The sequence below is a fragment of the Molothrus ater genome, chromosome 3, assembly GCF_012460135.2.
Source record: "Molothrus ater isolate BHLD 08-10-18 breed brown headed cowbird chromosome 3, BPBGC_Mater_1.1, whole genome shotgun sequence".
NCBI classification, from domain to species: domain Eukaryota; kingdom Metazoa; phylum Chordata; class Aves; order Passeriformes; family Icteridae; genus Molothrus; species Molothrus ater.
Window position 1 is genome coordinate 52,026,630 of NC_050480.2, and position 24,541 is coordinate 52,051,170.

General features: G+C 38.6%; 1 protein-coding gene across 1 annotated transcript in view; it reads left to right on the forward strand.

Annotated features, from left to right (window-relative positions):
• AIG1 (androgen induced 1) overlaps positions 1 to 24,541 on the forward strand; it is a 124,674-nt gene that overhangs the window by 36,369 nt on the left and 63,764 nt on the right. The window contains exons 2-3 of the mRNA XM_036380875.2: positions 80 to 235; positions 10,911 to 11,012. Of these exons, the coding sequence (XP_036236768.1) occupies positions 80 to 235; positions 10,911 to 11,012 (258 nt within the window). The remainder of the gene's footprint in view (positions 1 to 79; positions 236 to 10,910; positions 11,013 to 24,541) is intronic.

Sequence of the window (24,541 nt, forward strand, 5' to 3'; positions counted from 1 at the left end):
TGTTCAAGAGAAGAAGAAATGGGAGAAGGAACACAGAAAGATTAAGATGTGTTCAAGAGTGTGTTTCCCTTCCGTGCAGGTTATCCAGGCTGTCTTTTTTGGGATTTGCGTCTTGACTGACCTGTCCAGTCTTCTCACTAGAGGGAATGACAGTCAAGAGCAAGAGAGGCAACTGAAAAAGCTCATTTCCCTCCGTGACTGGATGATGGCTGTTCTAGCTTTCCCTGTGGGAGTGGTAAGTACAGTGTTAATCTGTGCATGTCTTTGCTAACTGGGTGAACAGTGTTACTTACTGAATGTTTTCTTCCTGAAAGGTTTTCCCATCACTATATGAAAGACTATGCAGAAAGGGGAAAATGGGAGAGATGATTTTACTACTCTCTTGTTTTTCACAGGTGTAAGGGAACAGAATATACAGTGTGTTGCTGAAATAATTTTTGGTTTGTTATAAAAAAGCCATGTTACAATAGGAGCTTTATCGTACAAGTAATTTTATATGTGTATTGTACCAGCAGCATCTTGGGATTCAATTTGGATTTTTTCTGCTCCACATGTCATCATCAGGAGTAGTGAAAGTGCTGACTGTGGCATGTTTTACACCATAATGACCTGAGAGAATCTGGGCTGTAAGACATTTTCACATGGGCAGGAAGAGAAGCAAAAGTCCAGGTTGCTCTTTGTTAATTCCACAAGGGATTCAGAGCTGACAGAATAATGGAGGTAGAAAAAAAGGGGTTTTGTTAGTAATGTTAAAAAGGACACAGAAGGTATTTGAAAATGTGGGATTGACATGTCTTTTAAAAAAAGAAAAATATTCTTTGGATCAGATCCTGCTTTGCTGGGACATTGCACATCACTTTCAATGGCAAGAGGTGTTCAGTGTCTTTACATAGCTAATAAAGCTGCTAAAAATCCAAAATTTCATGAGTTTTTATATGGAAGTGTCATCTATGTCAGTCTAGTTCCAAGCTTAGACTGCAATGCAAAAATGTGTGAACATTTTGTTAAAGTTAATGCTTTTATTGTAATTCAGGATCAATCTTTAATTCTCTTTTTCTTATTTCATTGTACAGCAGTTCAAAATAAATTCACTAGAAGCAGATTTTTTTTCATGGACTATTAGAAAGTTGTATGAGGTCTTTAAAGCTGTACTTTCACAACAGCTGATCACTTTCTGTCAGTTAACAGCAGCTAACATATCAATCTATCACTTATAATTTCATATATTCAGTGATGCTTCATTAGAATTTCATTTCACCATTTATGTGGAATTTCACAATACATGTAGAATGCTTTTGCAAAGTTACAAAAGGCAAAACATATGTGAAACACTGCAGGTACTTCTTTAATAAAAACCCAGCTGGTAGCCTTCCCTTATTATACTTGCTGGGCTGCCTTTTGGGAGCTGCCACAATTCATGTTGGGGTAGCAGACTGCAGTTTTCCAGCAATGGTAGAGGAGACTGGATCAGGTAATACAGCTAGTAGAAAATTTGTCCATAGACAAGTTTGCAAATAGGCATTTTGTGGGTGCAGAGATTTATGTTGCATTTGTGTTTTTAAGGGAGATAGGGAGTTAGAAGTAGTTGTGATTGTGAGTAGCAACAGATGCTTTTCCTGTGTTGATAGTAGAAGTGAAAAAGGAGAACAACTTCCCACTATTTGTCTGTGTTTAAATATTTTAAGTGCCTTTTTCACTCTAGAAGTGTACTCCTTCACATGGATCAAAGCACCTTGGGTCTCTCACACCTCTCAGGATTCAGGGATTCTTTCCTGCCACTGTTTTAGCTCATACTGTTGTCTGTGTGCTCCTCCACTCCTGCAATGCTCCTGACCTTGAAACTTCTCAAGATCTTGGAGAATTTCACTGCAGGCTCTGCTTTGGTGGGATTACAGATAGGAAGAGTGCAGGGCCCAAAAGTAGCAAACATCTAAGGCAGATGTTGTCATCCAAAGAGCTATTTATGTGGAAGAAAATAGTGAAGTTTTGCTATGATGGAGGTTTTCATTAGAAGGAAGGTATTAAACACCAGAGTGTCTGCAGAAAAAAAAAGTTAAAAGTTCCCTTGTTTCTCATATTCTTTTAACAGCTTCCTCACTCCAGAAAAAAAAAAGGAAAAAAGAAAAAGAAAATAATTGTAAATGCAAACTTTCTTTCCTTGAGACTCACCCACCTAGCTCTCCATGGAGCTTCTCAGCAGTTTCCAGTAGTGACACAAGGGAACCTTCACACATAAAAACTAGGCAGATGTGAATAAAATCTTTGTTGGGTTTCTAATGTAACAGTAGTGATCATGCTTAAGTACTTGTCAGTTACCTTAACATCTAAATTATTTTTATTGCTCAGTGTTTTACACAGGGCATGTTTAGGCAATAATGCAAATACTTGGGGAGCATTTAAAGCCTAATAACTGCAGCTTTTCAAGAGCAATTCACCACATTTTGTTCTGTATTTCCTGCTTACTGGAGCCCTTGAGATGACTTGTTCTGAAAAAACGATGAGAAAAGGGGTATCCACTCGCAAGTTAAACAGTGATGTGAGAAAAAAAAAATGTAACCAAGTTCTTAATTTTTAAGACTTCCTGAGAAACTAAACATACAAACCATCTGGGAAGTCTGACCACCAGCTTCTTCCCACCTTCCAAAGGAGGGAAAGAACAGCCCAAGGGTAAATAATCTCCTTTTGTGGCTTCACAACAAAGCAAATCTTGCAAACAAATCAAAGCCTGAAAAATCTGTGCAGCAAATCACATCTCTCCAGTGTTGTGATACGCATTGTGTATCTTCAGGGACTCTGATAAAATTGAATTGCCAACCTATATTTCATAGGAGAGTTGAGAAATAAACATGAACCTCTTCTAAGGACATCATGGCTACTATTTACCTATTGTTGCTTTTTTTAACATGACTCTTCAGAGAATCAAATCAGAAATCAGCAGATTAATTTTCTGTGCAGTAAAGCCTTACGCCACAAAAAAGTCTATGGGCAACACTTCCTAGCCCTTTTTTAGTTCATTATAAGCCTGCAATACTATTCAAATGCCTAAGAGACTAGGAACCATCCACTGAAGAAAATTGCTTGCATAGGCATTTTAGAAGTTCATTACCAATTTTCATCTATAATTACTTGGACTTGCCATCCTTTATCTGTGTAAAGGAGATATATATGAGAGTAATTTACACTGCTAGAGTGATGTGAGACATGCTTAAAAGTCAGACATTACACCAGTGGTTTAGCTTATCCCTACTTTTTTTCTACTTGTTTGACATAAATAATTAAGTTGCCATGTTTCTATGCTTAATTAGTGTTTTGGTTTTATCAATATGTTTCTTGTAATTTGTACTGAACAAAAGGAAGAAGAGATAAATCAGGCATTTCTGGTTGTTTAAGACTGTGTTTATTAAAAATAGGAAGAATAAAAATTGATCTTGTTACATATCAAAAGAGAGATTGCTGCCTAGAAAATCACAAACTCTACCACAGACATTTTATATCATGTAGCATCAACAGCTGTGTTTGAATCAGAGTCTAAACTGACCAGAATTACCTCATTTTTTCTGTTTTACTTTTATGGGTTTAAAAACCTGTGATACAAAGGAGAGAAAATCAGGCATGCTTTATTATTTCATGTTTCTCTGTATAGTAGAGTCAAAGGAAAGCTGATCAGCCTTCTGTAGATCATCAATTATGCTGATCTGTGATCTTATGCCAAGAAAAGATGTGTAGGCATTTGCTGCAGTTTCCTAGTTACCTCGTTACTTGACCAGACTATAGCATAATTTTATTTCCATAACTGACTCAACCATGCAAAAATCTCTCTTCTAGATTTTACCCTCATCTGTTATGACAAGATGCCTGGTGATGGGATAATTAGTGAGTAGTGGTACAATTGCCCCCTGAAGTCTGTTTTCTGAGAGTGGTTTTCCCTGGGCTTTTTCCCCCACTCCTTGGGATTCCTGTCACTGGTGCTTTTCAAATCCCTTTGGTGTATTGTGCTAGCTCTCAATCCTACCTAAAGACAGTACCATGCCAAGTTGTACCTACTGTGGTCTGCCTTTAACACCACTTTTCTTCTAGATGTAAATACCTCTAACTTTTAAAGAAGTTCACAAACAACATATTTATACCCACAGTTAACCACAAGTGTCTTGGGAGATAGGTAGAAAGCTTGCCTTTAATTGTACTTACAACAAATTGTGTCAGGGTCACAAGGGTTGGGTTTTTTTTTTCTTTGTCATTAGCCATCCAGGAAATGACTGAACTGTGCAGCCCAGCCAAAACCAAAAACACATAGTGTAGGAAAATAAAGTTCCACTGGGTTCATTCTTCGTTTGCATAACATTTCTTGGTTGGACTCATGTAAAAGTGCAAATTGTAAAATTCTTTTTATTGGCTTTACTTTCTTAGTTTCTCTTTGCTTTCATTTGTAGTGTTTTTACAAAGCCACTTGATTTCTCTTTTGAATAACTATCCATTTCCCAACTTGTCCTTTAAAACTTTTCCCTTGACAGGGCCACATGCTGTGCTTGTGTCCTCTGAAGCTTCAGAGACAGAGGACAAACACTCAAGGAATACCTCCATAAGTGGGGAGACAGCAGTTTGTTTTCAGCCTTATTTTTTTCTGCCACTGTGTATTTGTTCAGCAGTCTTTCTTCTCACTGTAATAAGTGAGCTATTCCATATTTCCAGGTTCCAAGGTCTTCTGACAAATCTGAGGTTTCCTTTGGTCTATAATGACTGGACCCTAGATAGATAATCATTACAGACAGATAGAATCATTACAGATTCTAGATAGGATAAGCTGCAAATGAGGGACTTTTCTGTTCTATATGTTGCTTCATTTTATGTTTAACCCAGTACTATTTTTGCAAATCTGTCAGTCTTAGGAGGCTCCTGTGCAAAGAAATGTAAAAAACAATTTCTGGTGCCTGTTTTCTTCCTTGAATTCAAAGCCTTGAGTGTGTCTACAGAGGAAGTGGAAGGGTAATATTTGTGCCATTTTGCCTTAGGAACAAAGGAAAATAAAGTATTGGGCTCTCTGAAATTTTTGTTTCATATGAGCAGCCTGTTCAGCCTGGCATGTGAATATAGTACAAAGTCTGTCTCCATAGGGGTGATGAATTATGCCACAAGGAAGGCAACATGAGCACAAGAGCTGGAGTTCTGTTTGAGGCTTACGTAGGTGTGAGAGACCAGAGAAAGTGAGTACTGGCTCAGAACAACTAAAGGAAGGAGGAAGAGGGGCAGGGCAAGTCCTGCAAAGGTGGGATGATACCACACCCCCTGGAGCCTCTAATCCAGACCCAGACTGGCTATTAGCCACTGGCACACACAGGTATAAAGACTGCTGGTATGAAAGAAAGAGAAATGGGGAGAAATTCTGAAAAGTGCAAGATCCAAAATGGTATCAGTTGGATGGGTAGCAGCCTATCAGAAGGGGGATCATCCAGCCCACATCTTAAATGACCAAGTAGACTCTGTCACTCAGTTGGCTATCTTAGCTGAGGAAAAGGAAACAGAATAAGAAGAGAAATGGAGATATTTGTTGGAATGGCTGCATGTGAAGCATAGCCACTCTGGGATGAAAGACCTGTTAAGAGAGGTGGTAAGTAGGGGATGTCCTTTCACCCGAAGGGCTTGTGAAACAGTCATTTCTGTCTGCAGCCAGTGCTGCACCCAAACTGGAGGAACACCCCTGCACATTTCCCCCTGCACCTAAGGATGGGAAAGGAGTTGAGGGAAATTTGGCAGGTAGACTGCATTGGTCCTTTTAATTAATCAGGAGCAAAATAATATGTGCTGATAGGCGTACAAATAGTGTCAAGTCAAGTGCAGGCTAAAGCAGTGGCATGATCTACAGGGGAAAGTACTGTGAAAGGATTAAAATTATAATTCAGTTTCCTTCCTAAACCAAAATCAATGCAATCAGATAATGGCAGTCACTTCACAGCAGGAATAGTCCAGGTTCGGGCAAAAACTGAAGGGATACTGTGAGTGTTCCATACCCCCTACACCACATCCACAAGCCAGTGGGATAGTAGAAAGGACAAATGGTCTCCTAAAATGGTTTTTGAGACCTCAGGATCCAAGGTGCCTGATCAACTGTGGGACACTGTGACCAAAGTCAGTGACCCATGGAGAATAAGTGGATGTCCATGACTTACAGCATTTTGTCCCACGACACCTACCATGCCTTCGAGGAACAAAAGGACTGATGATGCCCAGAACTCCATACATTTTCCTGGTCAGCCAGTACTGGTAGGCCTCCCAGCTATCAGGGAAGTCCTGCTGGTCTTAAAGACCCCCCTGAACGTGCATGCATAGGTAACCAAAGATACCCATGGTAGAGAACACAAAATTAACAGCAGATGGATAATCCCTGCTTTTTAAAACTGGTCCAAGTAGGACTGCGTTTTCTTTTGTCTCTCCTTCTACAAGCATTCCATGCAAAGATGTGGCTGTGAGAAGATGAAGTGGCAACAGGACTGAAGATTTACACAGTTCTTTGCTGCAGTGACTGTTTGTATATGTTTTTATCTTAATATGTTTTGTGATATTTATATTCATATCTGTTTTGCCTCAGTAGTTTTGCAGTATGTGTATAAATGTTACAAGCATTGTTTTGGGCTGTTTGTGTCTTCTCTCTGGTTGCCACAGCAGGTGGAAAAGATTCCTTCCTGAATTTAGCTTGGAAGCTCAGACAGGATTTCGTATGATTATGAAATCAGATTTGTGTACCCCTTCCTACTTCCTCAGAACAAGGTATAGAATTATTTTGAACTGAGAAAGAAGTGTAGTTTGATGCCAGAGGAACCACATGTGGTAGTGGAAAGCGATGCATGAAGCGTGATCATACAGAGAAGGGGCTTGACAGAGACTGAGGCGGCAGCTGGAAAGTTTTCTCCAGCTGTAAGCAAAGAAGTCCTAAGTGGTCAAGATGTCAGAAGAAAGGATTTTGGATTTGGAAACCAGTGAATGGTTTAGTAAGTTAGGAAGGTATTTGGTTTGAACCCAGGACCCTGTCTAGAAAAATATGCCAAATAGATAGAAATGGCTCGAGTGTTTGTTATACCTTTAACCTCCCTGAGGCAACCAGACTAAGAACTTTCACTTGATGTAACTTTCCCATGGTACACCCTGATATTCCCCCTTATCCTGGCATTTGGATCTCTAGCATTGTAATAAGATAATTTACTGTAATATGGACTCTGGGGACCCCCCCTGAAACCACATTGGTAGAAGGGATGAGAGTGGTAATACAGGAAATGTGTTTGGGTTACAATGACACCTGGACTTGTAAAATTATCAGCTCCAAAATGTAAGGCAGCCTGACTGTTGAAAATTTGCCTTATCCTTAAGTTTTCTATTTTTTGGTGAGGTGTGCAATTACATTGCAATAGAGAATCTTAAATTGGACTCATTAGGCCATTTTGGAGCTCAACTTAGAAGTTCAGCAAGTGTCAAAAACTATTTTATAAAATTGTCTAATCCTCAATAAATTGTTACTAAATGGGCAAGGAATATGTGAAATTCTGAACCTCACCTGTAGGAAAATGCTGTTTTAAGCAGCACAAGCAGAAGTAAAGAAAATTGCCAACCAGTCTGCTGAACTCTTCCAATCACTGCAGCCAAAAGACTGGTTTCATGAACTCTTCCCCCCAGATCCTGATTTGCATCTTTCTTGCCATCTCTGGAACTGACACAGTGAAGGATGAAGGCTTGCATAGGGTGGAATCCCTATACTGACTGGACTTCTATTTTTTATTCTTGAAGCAGCAATTGTCCACTGTGTGATTTCTTGTACACTTTCCTCTTTTTCCTCTCCTTTTTTTTCTCCCTCTCTCTGCTAGGTTAGAATCCTACTTCTGCCACCATGGAAGAAGAAGAAGATCCTGTTTCCCATTGTTCTGGTCTCAGTCATTGTTTTGAGCCTCGGGGTAGTGTACTTAACCAAAGGGACCAGGGGCAGGGTGTGTCCTGCATAGGTGGAATGTTGCACTGCTCCACCCCCACCGCCCTGAAGCCTCTAGTCCAGCCCCAGAATGGCTATTAGCCACTGGGACAGGAAAAGTCCCACCAAAGGGGGAATGCTCTGAGAGACCAGGGCAGATAAAAGCAGTTGCATAGGCACATGTGGTCACAGCCCACTGTTAGGATTTCACAGTAGCTGAAATCACACTGGAATTCAAGCAATGATTTTTAATATTTCTCTCTTCCTCCCCCTTTCTTCTTCTCAAAATCTGGGTAACTTAAGAGTTGTATGGTTTGGAGTTCACTAAGCCAATGCCTTGTGAAATGCTTGATTTTGAATGAATGTTTCTTTAAAATCTGCCAAGTACCCTTATTTTCTAAAGTTTGCAAATGAAAGTTTATTGTTTAACCTCCTGAGAATGTTGTCTCATTTCTCCTGTGTGCTGCCTTGTGTATTAAAAAAGCATAAGAAACTCATCTTGCAGGTCCGGGACTTTACAAGAGGCAGTGTAAAGAAGCAGCTCAGTTGTGTCATGGTCTGGCAGTACATGATGACGTGGGATCTTAGCAAAGCCCAGCCCAAATAAAAAGTCTGCCAGTGGCAAAATGTAAGCATAGTAGAGGGTACTTAAAAGTACCAGACCAACAGTTGCTCATTAATCAAAGTAAACAAATTCAGAAGCAGCCAAAGTAACTATGTTGCAAGCCCTCATTATAATTCCTTTTATCAAAATAGTTAAGTTTTATAGTTCATTTTATCCAAATGAGCTAATTGTAAAGAAGAGTAAGGTGAACCATTCAGACCCTGGAAGGAATCTTCCCCAGGGTGTTGTGGGGAAGATTCCCTGTTGTGTTAAGTCTCATACCAGGTCATCCTCTGGGATAGGTTAGTTCTGTAACACGTTTGGTTTTGCACACTTCCTTTACTTTATGTCTGCCTTGTGATAGTGCTTTGCTAAGCAGCATTTGCCGTCTGTAGCTCCAGATGGTTGCAACCAGCTAGGCTGAGCCTGTTCCATCCATTGGCTGACTTTGGTTAAGGGACAGATGGCACGTCCCCTCTTTTCTTGTCTTTACCTCCTTGACAAAGTCTATTGTTTTATTCTGCTCTACACAAAAATCACAGGTCAAAACATGCTACCTCTGTTCTATTCAGTGTAATAAAGTTCAGTCAAATCCTGGTTGATTTTTCTTGTTTTGAGACTTCCTTGGGAAAAAAAACATTATCAATCTTGGTCTTCATATGCCTGAGAAGATGTTTTTATGCCCCAATTGATCTTAGCAGGTTCTCAGAGACCCACTGTGATAATACATGACTTCTAGGAAGCCTATAGAGAAGAGGATACTTTGCTTCCATTTTTCCTGCTGTTCAGCTATTCATATCTTGGCACTTATGAGTCAGCAGGTGCGTAAAGAGCAGCGCTGTGCCAGTGCCAAGACTGACCCAGAAGAGAGATTTCTTGTGGGGTGCTTTACACTTGCAGTACTTTTTGGGCTGTCCATCATAACCTATTTTTTTCCTGGCCTCTGTGCACTACTCAAATAGTCCAAGCTTATTCTGAGCAGGCACTGATAGCTGTCGTAACAGATGGACAACTGTGCTGGAAACCAAGAAACTATGTACTGTATGCACACTGAGGGAACAGTGTACTGGTTCAGGTCATTCACATAACTGGCTGGCCGAAGTCTGCGTGTCTGTGGTTAGAACAAGGTGCCATTGATTAACTGCAAACCTCAGTTTTAACTTTCTAAAGTCAGAAGCTAATGAAATAACTTATGCCTACACTATTATACACGCTACTAATTTGCAGGATGTGCTATGCTCACCCCATATTTCTTTCACTGATTCTATAAATGATCTGTAAGATCATGAGCCACATCAGTTTGGACGTAACTGAATACTTCCCTTCTATCTCAGTGAAAGTTCTATCTTTTGGCTCTCAATTTTTGAACTTGGATTTAGCATTTCTGTTTAGAGAGCCCCTGTAAATGGTCACTGAAAAGCTCCTGGCCCAGGTATTAGGTTTTCCTGCTATGAACAATAAGCCTTTTTTATTACTAGAAAACTATGACTCAAATCCAAGGTAAGAAAGCAGTGGTGTTTTAATTAGAAAAATACTTACTTGCCACAGATAAGGTAAGCTAAAACTATTATTTCTGTACATTTTTGTGGGTTCGTATTGTCTTTGCCTTTCAGACATCAGGATAACTTGAAAGAATATGTGAACACTTCGGCAAAAATTTAGCCTACTGTAAACTTTATCTGATCCATTTGTCCTGGCCTCAGTCTACAGGAAATAATGGTTGTTTTCTGGACCCCTAGTAAATAGTCTCTGAGAAGAACCAAGTCAAATTTCATATTGACAAATGAGCAGGATACTAGACCTCTTCTCTGTGGATCCCAATCCACAGAGAATTGTGTGTGAATTGTGTACAGAGTCATCAAAGGTTCTTTGGTTTGTTTTTTTTTAAAGCTGACTTGATGGCTGACACAGAAAAGTGCAAATATGAATTTACAGGCTTCTGTTCAGGAGTGAATGTTTCATATTGATATGTTGTATGAATTCCAAGTGATATTTAGCTGATTTTCCATTTGTTTTCTATCCTGTTAGTGGAGAAACATTATTTATGTGCCACATCTGCTACTAAAGTCTAATATTCACTTGTAATTTGGCCACAGGCATGTAAGTCAAAAATGAGATTTTTTTTCCTGGCTAAAAGTTCAGGAAAGAAAAAAAGAAGAAAAGTTAAAACCTCAATGAATGCAAAGAGTAATCCAGATTCAAACTGTTGATTATAACAGTATTTGGTCAAAGAACAATAATGCCCATGTCTGTCTCTAAATCCTTTGCTAAGTGACCCATTTTGCTATCTAAAGAATGCAACTAATTTTTCAGAAGCATATATTTAAAAATGTCTTGTCTTTTTTTTCTCCTTAGTTTGTTGTGACGATGTTTTGGAGCATCTATATCTATGACAGGGAACTGGTTTACCCAAAGCTCCTTGATAATTTTATACCAGCATGGCTAAATCACGGAATGGTGAGTAAAGTAACGTAAACACTTCCTTGCATAAACAAAAATGTAAGAAAGACACTGATTTCTCTGTGCATGATTCTGCATACTCTTGGTGCTAATCCCCTCAGAAGTGATTAAGGAATGTGATTTGCAAGGAAGAGTAACATCTTTCCTTCCCTGTCTTCTGGAGTTGTATTTGAGTCCTTATTAGGTTGAAACTGGAGATTTGAACTTACATGTCCTATATCCCAGGCTTGTGGGGGTCAACTCTTTCCTGTATAAGGTAACTTTCCCAGAGAAATGTCACCATGGTCATGAGGAAGAGACTGTTCATAAAACAGAGGTTCTGATTTTGACAATCTTGCTCTAAAATGACAGAAACACTTAATTGAATGTTTCTTTACCAGTCTACCAAAGAATAACTCATGATGAAAACTTTTAGTTAAAATGCTTTTTCAAAAAATCTCTATTTTTTGGACTTGGGTGTTTTAAGAAAAATAACTCAAGCACACCAAACTTATGTAGCAGAACCTGTATCTGAATATTTTTAATAATGTGGAATTATATGTTCGATGCAAAGCTTAAAATTGATGCATTGGTATTCATAAAGGTAGTTTCTTGAGAAGAAAACTGACCTTTTAATCCCTCTCTGCTATGTGAAGTCAGACATCCTTTCTCTCGACTATATATTTAAATGCCAAGGGAAAGTTAAGGCCACAATTTTCCATCAGTTATTTTCCACTGTTGATGCAGCATTTGGAGCTGAAAAGTGTCATGTTTGCTTCTCTAGTTGCATCTGTGCAAAATGTTTCATTATTACTTTGATTTCCTCATCAAGATGTCGCAAACCATTTGGCACTGCTGTTCATCACTAGACAACAGCAGAGTTCATCCTTCCAGGTGTGTGAACTTTATCACCACAGCAGGTCAAGATTTGCCCACCATTGCTGTGCTTGATAAATGGGTCGATTGTGGAGTGGGGCAGATGACACTGCTGTTTATTTGTTCCCCAGATTTTGTATCAAAGGAGCGGTATGAGAGTTGCTACTGACAAAAGGAGCATCAGCTTCTGCTAGATACTGTACTGTTTTATGATGTTTTGAAAGGAACAGCATGATACTGTGTGTATCTAGAGCTGAGGAGAGAGTCTGATGACTCCTGCTATATTTGTTCAGGCTGTACTCCCTTGAGCTTTGAGGTTATGAACTGAAAACTTGCAAACACTGCTAAACCGTGCTTATCTTGATTTTTTTCCCCACAACAGATCAGTCCCAGTTCTGATGACATTTCTTTCAGGTGACATTCCATATACTGGAAGTGTCTAACCCATAACATTTTTCATGAATGTACATTGTGAAGCAGTTGGCAGCAAAAGGCTGTAGGTATTCAGGAAGTCTTCTCTGTGTGCTAACTAAAAGGCAACTCAAGCTCATGTTGCTTTGTAGAGATGTATACTTAGTGAAATATGTGAAGAGGTCTTTTGTTTGAGGTTTTTGGACATCATAGAGTTTCCTGAAATGTATTGTGTCCAACTATTTTAGACTTTTTTTTTTCAACTTGAAATATTGTAGAAAGCATTTTTGAAAGACTTCTGTAAAGGAGTTGGTTTCTGTGTCAGTCTCTATTTATCCAAGTGTTCTTCAGTTAGATCACAAGGGAAGTTTATGGCTGTGGGGCTTTTCACCACATTTAGTACATTCTTTCTGATGTTTTATCCATCATTTTATCCTCACCAGCTTTCATGCTAATTAATTCTGATCCATTGCTCATCATAGTATGAAAGGGTTATTAAACTACCTTGAGAATGCTTGCACCCTACTTAGTAGTAGTTAAAATTTTGACAGGCAGATTTTAGAGAATATGATAGAGGCCCACTTGGTGAAAGGGTAGGACCTCTGGGAATAGTTTTAAAAAGTCAGGATCCCTGGCTATTGCTTTATACTGAAATAAACATTTATTCTCATGTATTCCTGCACATTTTGACAGCAGCTGTGCGCATGGAATGATAACTATTCTGAAAGCAAGGGTGGCCATGCTGGAGCCCAACCTTGCACAACAAAGCTCACACAAGAGACTCTCATCTGTCAGTGAGAGGTGGGTTGTTTAGCTTCTGTCATGTTGCTGATTAATCCCACTTTTGTGTAATCTTCCTACAAAGTATCTGGTACAGCTCCTAAGGATATGAGGTCAAACATTACTTAACCTGTGAACACTCTATCCAGAATTTTTTCACAGCAATTTCCCCAAAATATTTCTTTAGCCAAAAAAAAAAAAATTGCAAAATTGCACAATTAAAAAGCCTTCTACTGTATTATGATCAGCTGTAACAACTTGCTCAAGTGTCAACATCAACCTGCAAAATCCATACATAGAAAAGGAGTGAAAAGTCATGAAATCTGGGTGTAATAACAGCAATCATATTTCCATTAGTAATATGGGCATGTATATAAAATATTTGGGAGTATTCATACTTTAGAAGCATTTTTAGGTCGCTATCTTGAAGTCTCTGTGAAGTTGTTTGAAAAGCTCATCCAATTCAGTGCCTTAGCCCAGGAAGAAGTGATTTGGGCTGAAGAGCCTGCTGCTTTTTAAGCTTATAGTAATTAGTTCTCCTTCTCCTTTTTCTTTTCCTCTTTCCCATCCCTTCTTTGCAGTTACAACACCGTCCATATCTAAACCCCTATTTTCTTGAACACACTGTAATGTCTTGTTAATACTCAGAGATACCAGTCCTTCATAGCAACACTTTTTCAGCATTAAAAAAAATCAGAATTATAGAAAAACTTCCTTTGTAGAAATGGGAAACATGAGGGAAATGAACCTTGGAAATATGTAGTCCCATTACCAATTCAATTTTAATACTTTTATAAATTTTCATAGAAAAAGAGAGGCTTATTGCTATGCAGAACCTATTCAGCATAAAATTGCATATAGTTTCAAGAACATCTTTCTATTACCTATATACATTTATTTATATTTATATCTATATTTGATATATACACACCCCCAGACCCACACTCTGTATTAGTTACAAACATAATTCCTGTATTTGGGGAAATCTGTGTATAAAGTGATGCCTTATGGTACCAGATAGTACCTCATATGTGCAGATTCATACACTTGTGAAAGGTATCACTGACAGAGTTGTACTGTGCCATAAAACTGATGTATTGCATCATGTCAGTCACTTCATTAATCTATAACCAATGGTATCACTATGACTTGATAAATGACCATGGAAATCAATAGCACGGTTGCTGCTGATTTGACCAACACAAGGATTTAATTTCTGTTTATTATCTGAAGGAACACATTTGAGTAGCTGAAGCTAAGCTTCTGTCCACAGATATAACTACCTGTTTAAAGAGAGTTGTTGGAGAATAGAGCTGTGTCTCAGCCTTAATCTGTTTCTGAACTGTCAAGTGCACTTCCTCGATTTATTAGTTATGCAGATGAATTCATGGGCTACAATTTCAGTTGCCAAATTGCTGAACTCTTTCATCAAAGATGTCATTTGTTTTCTGGAGACTGTCCTGCAGTTTGGAACCATATCAGCTCATCATTCCAAATGCATATTTTCCATGGGAAATACTGTTTCCACTTTCTGATGGCTGGCTATCTGATCTTTAGCAGTATGAAGAATTTTAATTGAACACTAACCTTTAGCGTGTAAAATGGATGTGTCATAGTAGTAGGATTTTTATCAGCTCATTCCTTGCAACTTCTTGTGCTGGGGCTGGCCAGGTTGATGCATGGCTAATTTTATCAGAAATTATATTCTCTTCAATATTAGCACAGGCTGTAAAACTAGAGGTTGCCCGTATTCTAACCAATGCCCACATAAACAGATATGTAGACTGAATTAATTTACGCTTGAGCATTGCTGATTTTGAGCCAGGTTACATGGCAGGACTGCCTGCAGTATCTGTCCAAGTTAGCATACCATTTCAGCAAGAGTCCTTCTTTGGTTTTTGCAGACACTGTCTCAAATTTGTTTTAAAAATGTGAATCATCTTTTGTTTGTGGGAAGGAAAGCAAAATACAGAGATAGACATTACTTACTGAGAAGCTGAAATGCTCTGGAGGTCAGAAACAAAGTAATGTCTTCATATGAAGACCCTAGAGGAGAGGTCAGGAAGGGGGGAAGAGAAATATGCTCTGCATCTGTGGAGTTGGAAAAATGATTATTGTCTGAGTTCTGTGCCACTGCAGTCTATATAAGCTCTTCCAGTTTTGTACTCTGTTATTTTTTAAGCTGCTTTCAGGAAATGGGAAACAAAGGCATTTCTAGAAAGACTTACCCTCTGTTCTGGTATTCAAGAGAATGCACAAAAACTGGGACAAATAGTAGTTGGAGGAAAGAGAGAAGAAGGAAGAGGAAGGAGCCTGTCCAAGAGATGAATCTCTATTTCACAAGTTGTCTCTCTTTTCTTACCGCTGACTAGCCAGCTGAAAAGTTGAGCCCACTGGAGAGTGGTACAAAGTCACACCAACCACCTCTCCAACTGTTTGTCCTAGTAGCCTTGTCCAAGGCCTGGTGGCCATGGCTTGTGTGTCTTTTTGTTTTAATGGTGGGAAGGACATAACCCTGTTGGAATGAATCTGGAGGAGGGCCACAAAGGTGATTAGAGCGATGTAACACCTCTTCTGTGAGGAAAGGATGAGAGAATTGACGTTGTTCAGCTGGAGAAGTGATGGCTCCAGGGTGACTTTATTCCAATCTTTCGGTACCTGAAGTGGTTCTTCAAGACAGCTGGAGGGACTTTTTACAAGGATTTATAGTGACAGGACAAGGTTGTGTAGTGACAGGACAATGGCTTCAAACAGAAAGAGGGCAGGTTAGTTAATTAGACATCAGGAAAAAATTCTTTCCTATGAGGGTTGTGAAGCACTGGAACAGGTTGTCCAGAGAAGCTCTGAATGTCTTGTCCCTTGAAGTGTGCAAGGCCTGGTTGCTGGGACTCTGACCAATCTATCTAATGGAAGGGGTCCCTCCCTTTGGCAGGGTGGTCGGAACTAGATGATCTTTAAGGTCCCTTCCAATCCAAATCATTCTGTGATTTTATGAAAGTTGTTTCTCTGGTGTAAATCTTTTTTCCTTGATGATTTACCAAGAACAATAGAAAAGGCATGCAAAAATCAAAATCCATAGTGACCTGAACATAAAGATTGGAATGTCCAAAATTGGTGAGTTATTTCACAAACCCATCTCTCCATTAGTCACTGGTCAGGTGATACACAGTGGTCACCATAATGTATGAACAAGGAGATACTCTGTTTTTCATCAGGGAGTTTCTCTCCATGTAGACCTAAAAATCCTCTTCAGCAATTGTTAATTTGAAACAATGCACTTTAGTTCCTGGGGATGCTTTCCTAACACGGCACATCCCATGGATGGGCTCTGCTTGTGAAATGTAGTGCACCTTCGTAATGCTTCATGCTTCTGCCTAGAAGATATTTACATTTTTCTGGGATTTATTCTCTAAATCCAATAAATGTGTTTCAAGGATAATACAACTCAAGTGCTCTTCTTAATTTATTTACAATATTTTCATATGTTCAGTGTGAATAAAATTTTCAGTGCTCCAGGAAGGCGTTCCCACTTTCTACATAAGTTGCAAGGTTTTCTGATAAAAATCAGGGAAAATTTTTAGTTTAATTTCCAACAGACTAGCCACTCCTAGACGGCTATTATTTAAACATCTGATGGAGAGAATAGCAATTGAAGCTGGTTGCCTGGGGACTCAGGATATTTTCAAAACCCATGAAAATAATGTTGTTGAATTTGTACACTTTTTGAATGTTTGTGCTGCAGTTACATGGCTTCATCTGTTATCTCTCCTCATTATCTGCCAGTTCCACCACTGGAGCGTAACTACAGTGGTATCAATTATCTCCCTGCTCTGGGGAGAAAAACAGCACCAGCTTAAAAGATTTTCTTTTATTTTCTCTTACTTATGTGAAGGGCTTGGAAATTGGTGGTATGTCAAAACCTGTGATAGTATAGCACCTGAAAATTGAGAGAGGCTCCTAGGGTGAAGTCCTTGTTGTCTAAATGGCATCCTCTGGGGGCATTAGGAAATCCCCTTTACCTAACACAGTAACAGCACAGCAGTTTTTGTGAAGTGGGAAGCTGGCCTGAACCATGTTACACATCTGCCAGATAACACTCATCAGGATAAGGTGAAGACAGCTTTTTAACTGGACACAGATGCTGAATTTTTCCGATTATTTGCTATTTCCACTAATCTGGAGAAAACCCACACAGAGGCTCCTCCTGATATAAACGTCCCTAAACCTTAGTAACAAGGAACCTTTTTTAAAACATCTTTGAGCACTTAATAACAGCAAAACCTGCAAACCCTATTCTGGGTGTGAACATTGAAAATGAAAGGCCTGAGAGCTGAAATCCCCAGATGAAATCTCTTTCAAGAAGTTTAACCACCTTCTGTTGACAAGATCACGTAACTTGGTCTGCTAGCAGAGAGCATGAGAGCATCTAGTGTCAACACCAAGTCATGGAGTTACAACCAAATGAAGCAAGAAGGGGAGAGAGCCAGTGAGAGAGCACAAAAAGGGAAGGTTAGGGAAAGATGGTTGAATGAGAGGAAAAGACAGGCAGGAGGAAAGAGATGAATTAAGTAGTCAGCTGATGCTGTTCCAACTCCTACGTAGGGAAAAAAAAAGCAAAGAAAAATAACAGATGAGGCAAGTGAATAAAAAAAAAAAAACAAAGAAAAATAACAGATGAGGCAAGTGAATAAAAAAGGAGCCACAGAATAATGTAGACAAGCTGGAAGAGACGCAGAATGGTAAAGAGGACTTGAAGGGGGAGGAGGAGGAGGAAGAGAGGAGCAAGGAAATAAACAGTAAGAATAAATGAAGAGTATGTTTTCTTCCATCTCTTCACTGGGTAGACTTCCCTGAGATGTATTAGTCTGAGGAATTGAGAGCAAGGAAATGGCTTATGGGTGCTACTCTGAGGAGGAGAATTGTTTCTGTTGCCGTTGGATGTAGGTTTACAGGTCAGGTAAAGTAATATTTGCTCAGTGACATAGCAGGAGCTTCAAAACCTTGGAAAAAATTAAGATTAAAACCATCTGCAGCCACACAAAAGTATGAAGCCTGTGTTCATATAAAACTTCCTCTGTGACATCTGTAGAATGACACTGATGTCCTTGCATCTGTCTATATTCTTATCTGGCAAAGCTGTACATAATCTTGATAATCTGTTTGATTCTCAAAACTAAAGTCCTTTGTTTAGAAAAGACCCTTTTTTTTTCCATATCAGCTGTGAAGTGTGAAATGCATTGCATATTAAAACAGATGCACTTTGCTGAGGGTTGCAGGTGAGCTGGAAGGTCACATATTTGAAATACGTAAGGTAAGGAGGTGTTCTGTCTGTATTTCAAACTGCCTTCCTTTAACAGCCAAAGCTAGGTGTAACTCTGGAAGTAGTAATTATGCTGATAGTAATAATGCTGATAATGAAAGCTTTAAGCCAGAATTTCAGCTGAAGTTGCTCATACAAATGTTTGTTAGAGTGATTACTAGCAAACAAAGCAAATAACCAAAGAAAAGCCCCCAAAGGACACATGAAGGGAGTCTTAGCCTTTCTCTGAGCGTGAAGTAGTGAGCTATGTTTCCTAGAAGCAGAGTTTGGCCCTGGACTGTTAGGTTTGTTGTTACACCAGTAGTGATGTGGGATGGACATGCATTTGGTACAGTCACATAGTTCTGACAATATTAGGCATGCTGGTTTTGTTTTAACATTCACTTTTTGTGCAGCTTACATTGCTTGCCTTAGATGCTGCTGGAGCTGTGCACAGCTCTTCTGTAATGCCTAAGATGGTACATTTTCGGGTGCTACTGCACCATTTATCAGATATATATTTACAGGTTATAAATGTAAATAAATGTTCAACTTAAAAATCAGTGCAAAATGCATTAATAAGTAGTATGCTTTTTCAATAAAAAATACATGTTCTTTCTTCTCTCTGCTGAATCAAACACTTGTTCTATCTTTTAACAGAATAGGTTTCTGGTTTCTTCCCTGAGTTTTTTTCCAGAGAGCATAGGCAGATAGTAGAGTCAAACATTATGGGATAGATTGTTCTGATTAATAATGAGTATATCCAAAGTCTTTTATCAAGAAAAGAGAACATTTCACTGGAAAAAATTAATGTATTGGAGGAGGATGGGTTATATTGATGAAGGTTTAATAACTCAGTTGCCAGCTACAAGTTATGTACTCTAATAAACACGTGAGCATCCTGGAGGCTATCACAATGAAGAGCTTTGTCTCCTTAGCAGGTCTCACAAACATCAGGAAGGGTGCAAATATCTCTTTGAAGGTATAATGGTTTAATAGGCATTTATTGTATACCTTTGTGTGTATTTAAGGGACTATGTTTTGCCCTATTATTACAGTAAAATGCAGTGCTATGTACCCTTGGGCACGCTGGTTACCATTAGCACCCAGATAAGAATTAGACTTTGCATACAGTAAAAGTGGGACTGTACTATATTGTACCCACTTTACTAAACTGTGCTGTTAGTGTTCACACATGTGGCAAATATGACTTAATCAGACCACAAATATTTTGCAGCATTCCATGGTATCTCATTTATTTGTTTAATGTGCCACTATAGCAACTGAATTCCATCCTTTTAGATTCTTTTTTTCACAGACCTATGATCTACTTGATTGAAGCTTGGCAGACAGCTTTTCCTTCAATTGAAGGCATATGTATTAGCTCAGTGACCAGATTTTTACCTATTTATCATTGTTGGAAAGTGGGTTATTTCACATGGACACAATACCAGAAGAATCAGCAGACCTGGGGAAGGGAATCTGAGCCCAAAAGCTTATATGCTTTTTCCAGCCCTTGAAGTTGATGGAATAAAAAATACTACTACTCCCTGTATCCAGAGATCATTATTGCTTCAGGAAAACTAATACAAGGAAATATTTTGACATTGTTTTTGTAAAAAATTACCACTTTTTAGAAGTAGCTTTTTTCTTTGTTAAATGCTATCTTCTATGTGTCTTTGTGTTTGGAAACAGACAGCATTTCTGCAGAAGTAATTTCATATTCAGATGATTAATATGTTGAAATAGTGCCACAGCAGTAATGTTTTATACGTGCTGATAGGCAGAAATCAAGAATTTGGGGACAACCTTGGGACCTCTGCTCATGGAAGACTAAGCTTTAACAAAACCTGTTATGTTCAATCCTCATATTTTAAAATTTCTCACATAGATACAAAGAAGTAAAAACAGTGTACATTTTTTAGTAACTGGAGGTAGCACAGAGAATGTTTTTGACAGATGTGTAAGCCATTGCCATTAGTCATGCAGTTCTACAACTGTCCCTTCTACCTTTGGATCTTTACATAACACACTGAAGTTCCATCCTGGTGCCCTACTCAGGAAAACCCATAACCTTTCAGAGGTGTCTTGTTTCTGCCAGAGACCACAAGTCTGACTAAGGTGACCCTTTCCTTCCCTTTGACACCAGAGTTATCTGAGCAGGAAACAACTCTTCTCTTGGAGAAATAGCAGATGGTGTGAAGTGTCTCAAAGTGGCAAAAGGCAGATGAGTGGTGGACCAAAAGGCGGACCAAACCAAGGATTCGCTCTTTCATCTCCATTGCATTATTAACTGATACCGTTCAACTCTTCACAGCTTGCTTTCTCTTCAAAACAAGGAATGCTGCATGTTTGAAGTGCTGCTTTTAAACCCCATTTTTATATTTCTATTTTTATTCCTAGATCTGTTTTACTAAACAATCTGAGGGAAAATATGTAGTGTTTGATCAAAAGCATTTTTTATGTCTTCATAAGCTAGTGCCTGTGTTTTGTGGAGCTTTGTGATGGTAGCTGGAAAAACACTGCTGCCTGTCAGAGGGTTTATGGTACTGTGCCTCTGATTCTGGCTGTGAGGTGTCCCAGGCAGGGCTGGGCTGCTGTGCCAGACCAGGCTGCCTGTGCCTGCCCTCTGCTCCTCACCGTGCTGGGGCTTGCTGAGACCTCGGAGGGATTTCCCATTCACGTGCCTCAGCGTCCCATTCATTCAGCTGCAGTGAAGAGAGGAACTGCCTGCTGCAGATTCCTCTGAGGTTCATGGATGCAAATGCAGCTAAGAGAGTTTGTCCATTCTGCTGCACAGCACAAGTGGCCTCTACTACAAATAATAACCATTACCCATGGTTATGTACAAATTTAGTGCTCCTGGTATATCATAAAAATTCTAGGCTGATGTAAGGCATGCTATAGAAGGTCAAATATACTTAGAAAGGAAATTCTTTATAAAAATGGCTGTAACAGTCAAATCACATCTTTCAGTTTATTTCCAACAGGAAGAAATTTTATATGCTTCTTGGGGCTTTTAGCTTTTTATTCTGTTACTTTGAGCTTTACCAGCTTTCTATAAAGCCAGTATACAGGGTTCCAACTTGCTGAGTCACTGCAATGCACATTTTTGTGGCTTCTTTTACAAATGCAATATGCAATGTAGATTTTTTTTTTTGTGAACTATTTATGAGAAAGAGGAAATATGCACATCAGTCTACTGAACTTCATATTTTAAGGCAGTTTTTAAAATAAAGGAATGGGAAATTATATAATTTTCTATTAAGGAAACATCCATTAAAAGTGTCTTTTTAGTAACACACAGATTTACTGATGTCTCCATTAACAAACAAATGTTTGTTGGCTGCAAGTTGTTTAAAAATTCATGCAGCTGCAAATCATGTTAGGAGATGAATATACATATTCTTAGATCAGAGACTAAGGTGGATGGTATTTTGGTCTCTGCTCCTGAAGCAGAGGATTGAAAAATGGAAAAGAAGAGGGAGTTTGAAGGAGAAAGAAAATCAAGTGTCAGAAGCTAAGAGAAAAAGTGATAGCCTTATAGGTTGTTGAGGAGAAGAAGACAGAAAACAAAGCAGAGGAAACCAAATGCTGAAATAAAGAGGTGCTAATAATAGTCAGCTGGAGAGAGCCATAGAATGTGGAGGTGATAATTGTGTGTACTGTACTTCACTGAGAAAAAGCTTGAGATAGAAGTTTGAAGTACCCAGTGTATATTGAAAATGGCACGCATAGTTTATTTTAGACCAACATGCAGAAATGTAGCTTCATTTGGTTTCTTGTGGCCACTGTTTTTACAGAACAGTTCTCTTTTTCCAGCATTCTTTGTGCATGCGGACACCAAAAGAATGCCCCGCTTTGCACACTTGGTGCCTCTACTGTCGCCAGAGTTTGTGGGCTTTTAGATCTCCCAGTTGTCTGAACACTGTGCTACTGAGCCTCCCATAGTTTTATTCTCCATTACATGAGTTTGGTAGGATTATTATATACAGTAAATCTTTAGTAATATGTTTATCATGCATGTATGTATACAGTGTGTATATATAGTGTATGTATAGTGTTTGTGTGTATATATGCGTATATATGCACACACACACCATACATAGAAATACTTGATATATATTGCCATTCAGCTATTATTATAATAATTATATTAGTAGATAATACAATTTTAAAGAATATCTATAATTCTATCTAAGCTGATCTCTTTTGATACAAACAAAAGATGTTTAGTCCTTAAATTTATCTCAGCCTAAATGAATGGACAGGTAAAGACCAGTAGAAGAGAGTTAGTATTTTCCCTGTGTTACAGAGGAGAAACAATAACATGGAATTTGTGGTTTGCCTGAAGCTACAGGCAGTTTATTAAAGATTGAACTGCAAAGTGAATCTGCATTTGCTTCATTAGTCAGTACTTTTGTTAAGAAATTATTCACTCTCTACAAACCAGGCAAAGACAACAAATTCATAGTCTATGAATGAGCATTCACTTGGGTTTCAAACTTAGGCTCTATTGGAAGGAAGAAGTGACTCAATTTTTGAATAGGGAGATGTTGCTCTAAGTCCTGCTTCACTTAGTTACAATAGGCGTTCCATTATTTTCATTTTGTTTATATCACTGGAAGTACAGGTTCACCTCATCAACTGCTTTTGTGTTTATGTTTTCTTTTAGTATAGTAACTATTGACAACTTATTCCAAATAATTTGATTTTGGGCGTACCTTTTCTCTGTAAGGAGGAAAATCCCTTAGGTTTCCATTTCTTCTGATGATTGATTTGAGAAGAGAAACGCTGATATGTAAACAGAAGGATGATTTAAGAAGGATGAACTTGGAAACTGAAAATATGTCAAGGGAGAGGAGCTCCCTCTCATATGCCCTTGCCCTGTCATTTTGGAAATGTTTTTTTCTTTTGTTGTCCAGGAATGCTGTTGGGACCAAAGTGCGAGACAAGGGGCAGAAGGGGATGGGTGGGTGTTAACACTAACCAAGATCAAGAAAAGCTGAGAAGTTGCACAATTTTTAAAGATCTTTCAAAAGTATGAAACTCATGTATGGAGTCTAAGCTATTTCAGAAGTTATTTCAATAGTTGTGATTGTGGGTAAGAGGAAATAAAAATACCCAAAAGACAGAAAATAGCTTGTGCAAAAGTGGGTCTTACATTGACAGCGAAGTGTAAGAATTGGCCATGAGGAACTCCTTGTATTCAGATCATTTTGACTGGTGTAATAAGGTGTGTGTTTACTAGACAAAGCTACACCACAATGAGTAGCAGCACGATGTAGAGGCCTGGATCGACTTTGGGAAGTACCTTTCTTCAGGCAAGAATTCAGTGTTTACCAGTTCTGTCTCAAATCTGAACTCTACAGCTTAGCTGGCAGTAATACAAATATTCACAGCTGTATAAAAAATGTTATTTAGTTCACAACAGTAGCCATGGTTACCTGCATACTTTCATTGCCTTATTCATGTGCAATTCTTTTTTTTCTGGAAATACCATTACCATGTAATATAATACTGTACAGCCTCTTGGTAAGTTTTACAGTGTCAGGAAGAAAATTCTGTGGTGAACCTGAAAGTGTATTTTATCGAGTTGACTTTTTCATGGAAGATCCCACCTATACATTGCCAGGCAGAGCAGGGCAAGTCTGAACATTCTGTGACTGCAATTTCAAAATATAAATAGTAATATGTAAAATTCCTTGGCATTGAAAATTCTCTGATAATGTTTTAACTGCACAATATAAAGAACTAGCCCCTGCTTGGTCCCTTCACAGGTGACACAGACCTGCCAGTTCCTGTCAGTACATGTTAGAATAGCATGACTATCCTTGTTTACTCTTGCAAGAAATGTGAACCCAAGCAACCTCAGAAGGTAGAAAAGCACTGTGATTTTCCTCTTCTCTCTTACTTTTGTAAGTATAACTCAGTGCACTCTGTGCAGATGAAATATACTTGAGAATCTAGTGTTTCTGTTATGTTCATGGAAACTAGTCTTGTGTGTATTACTGCAGCAGAATTCCCAACCGTATTCTAACCTTTGCTAGGAAAAGAAAATAGTACTTAATTTTCCAGATATCTCAGATCACTTTGCAAACAAATGAATTAAACTTTACAAGAGTATTAAAGACAGTTTATTTAGGCTTATATATTCTTTTCTTAATTGAGAGGTGTAATA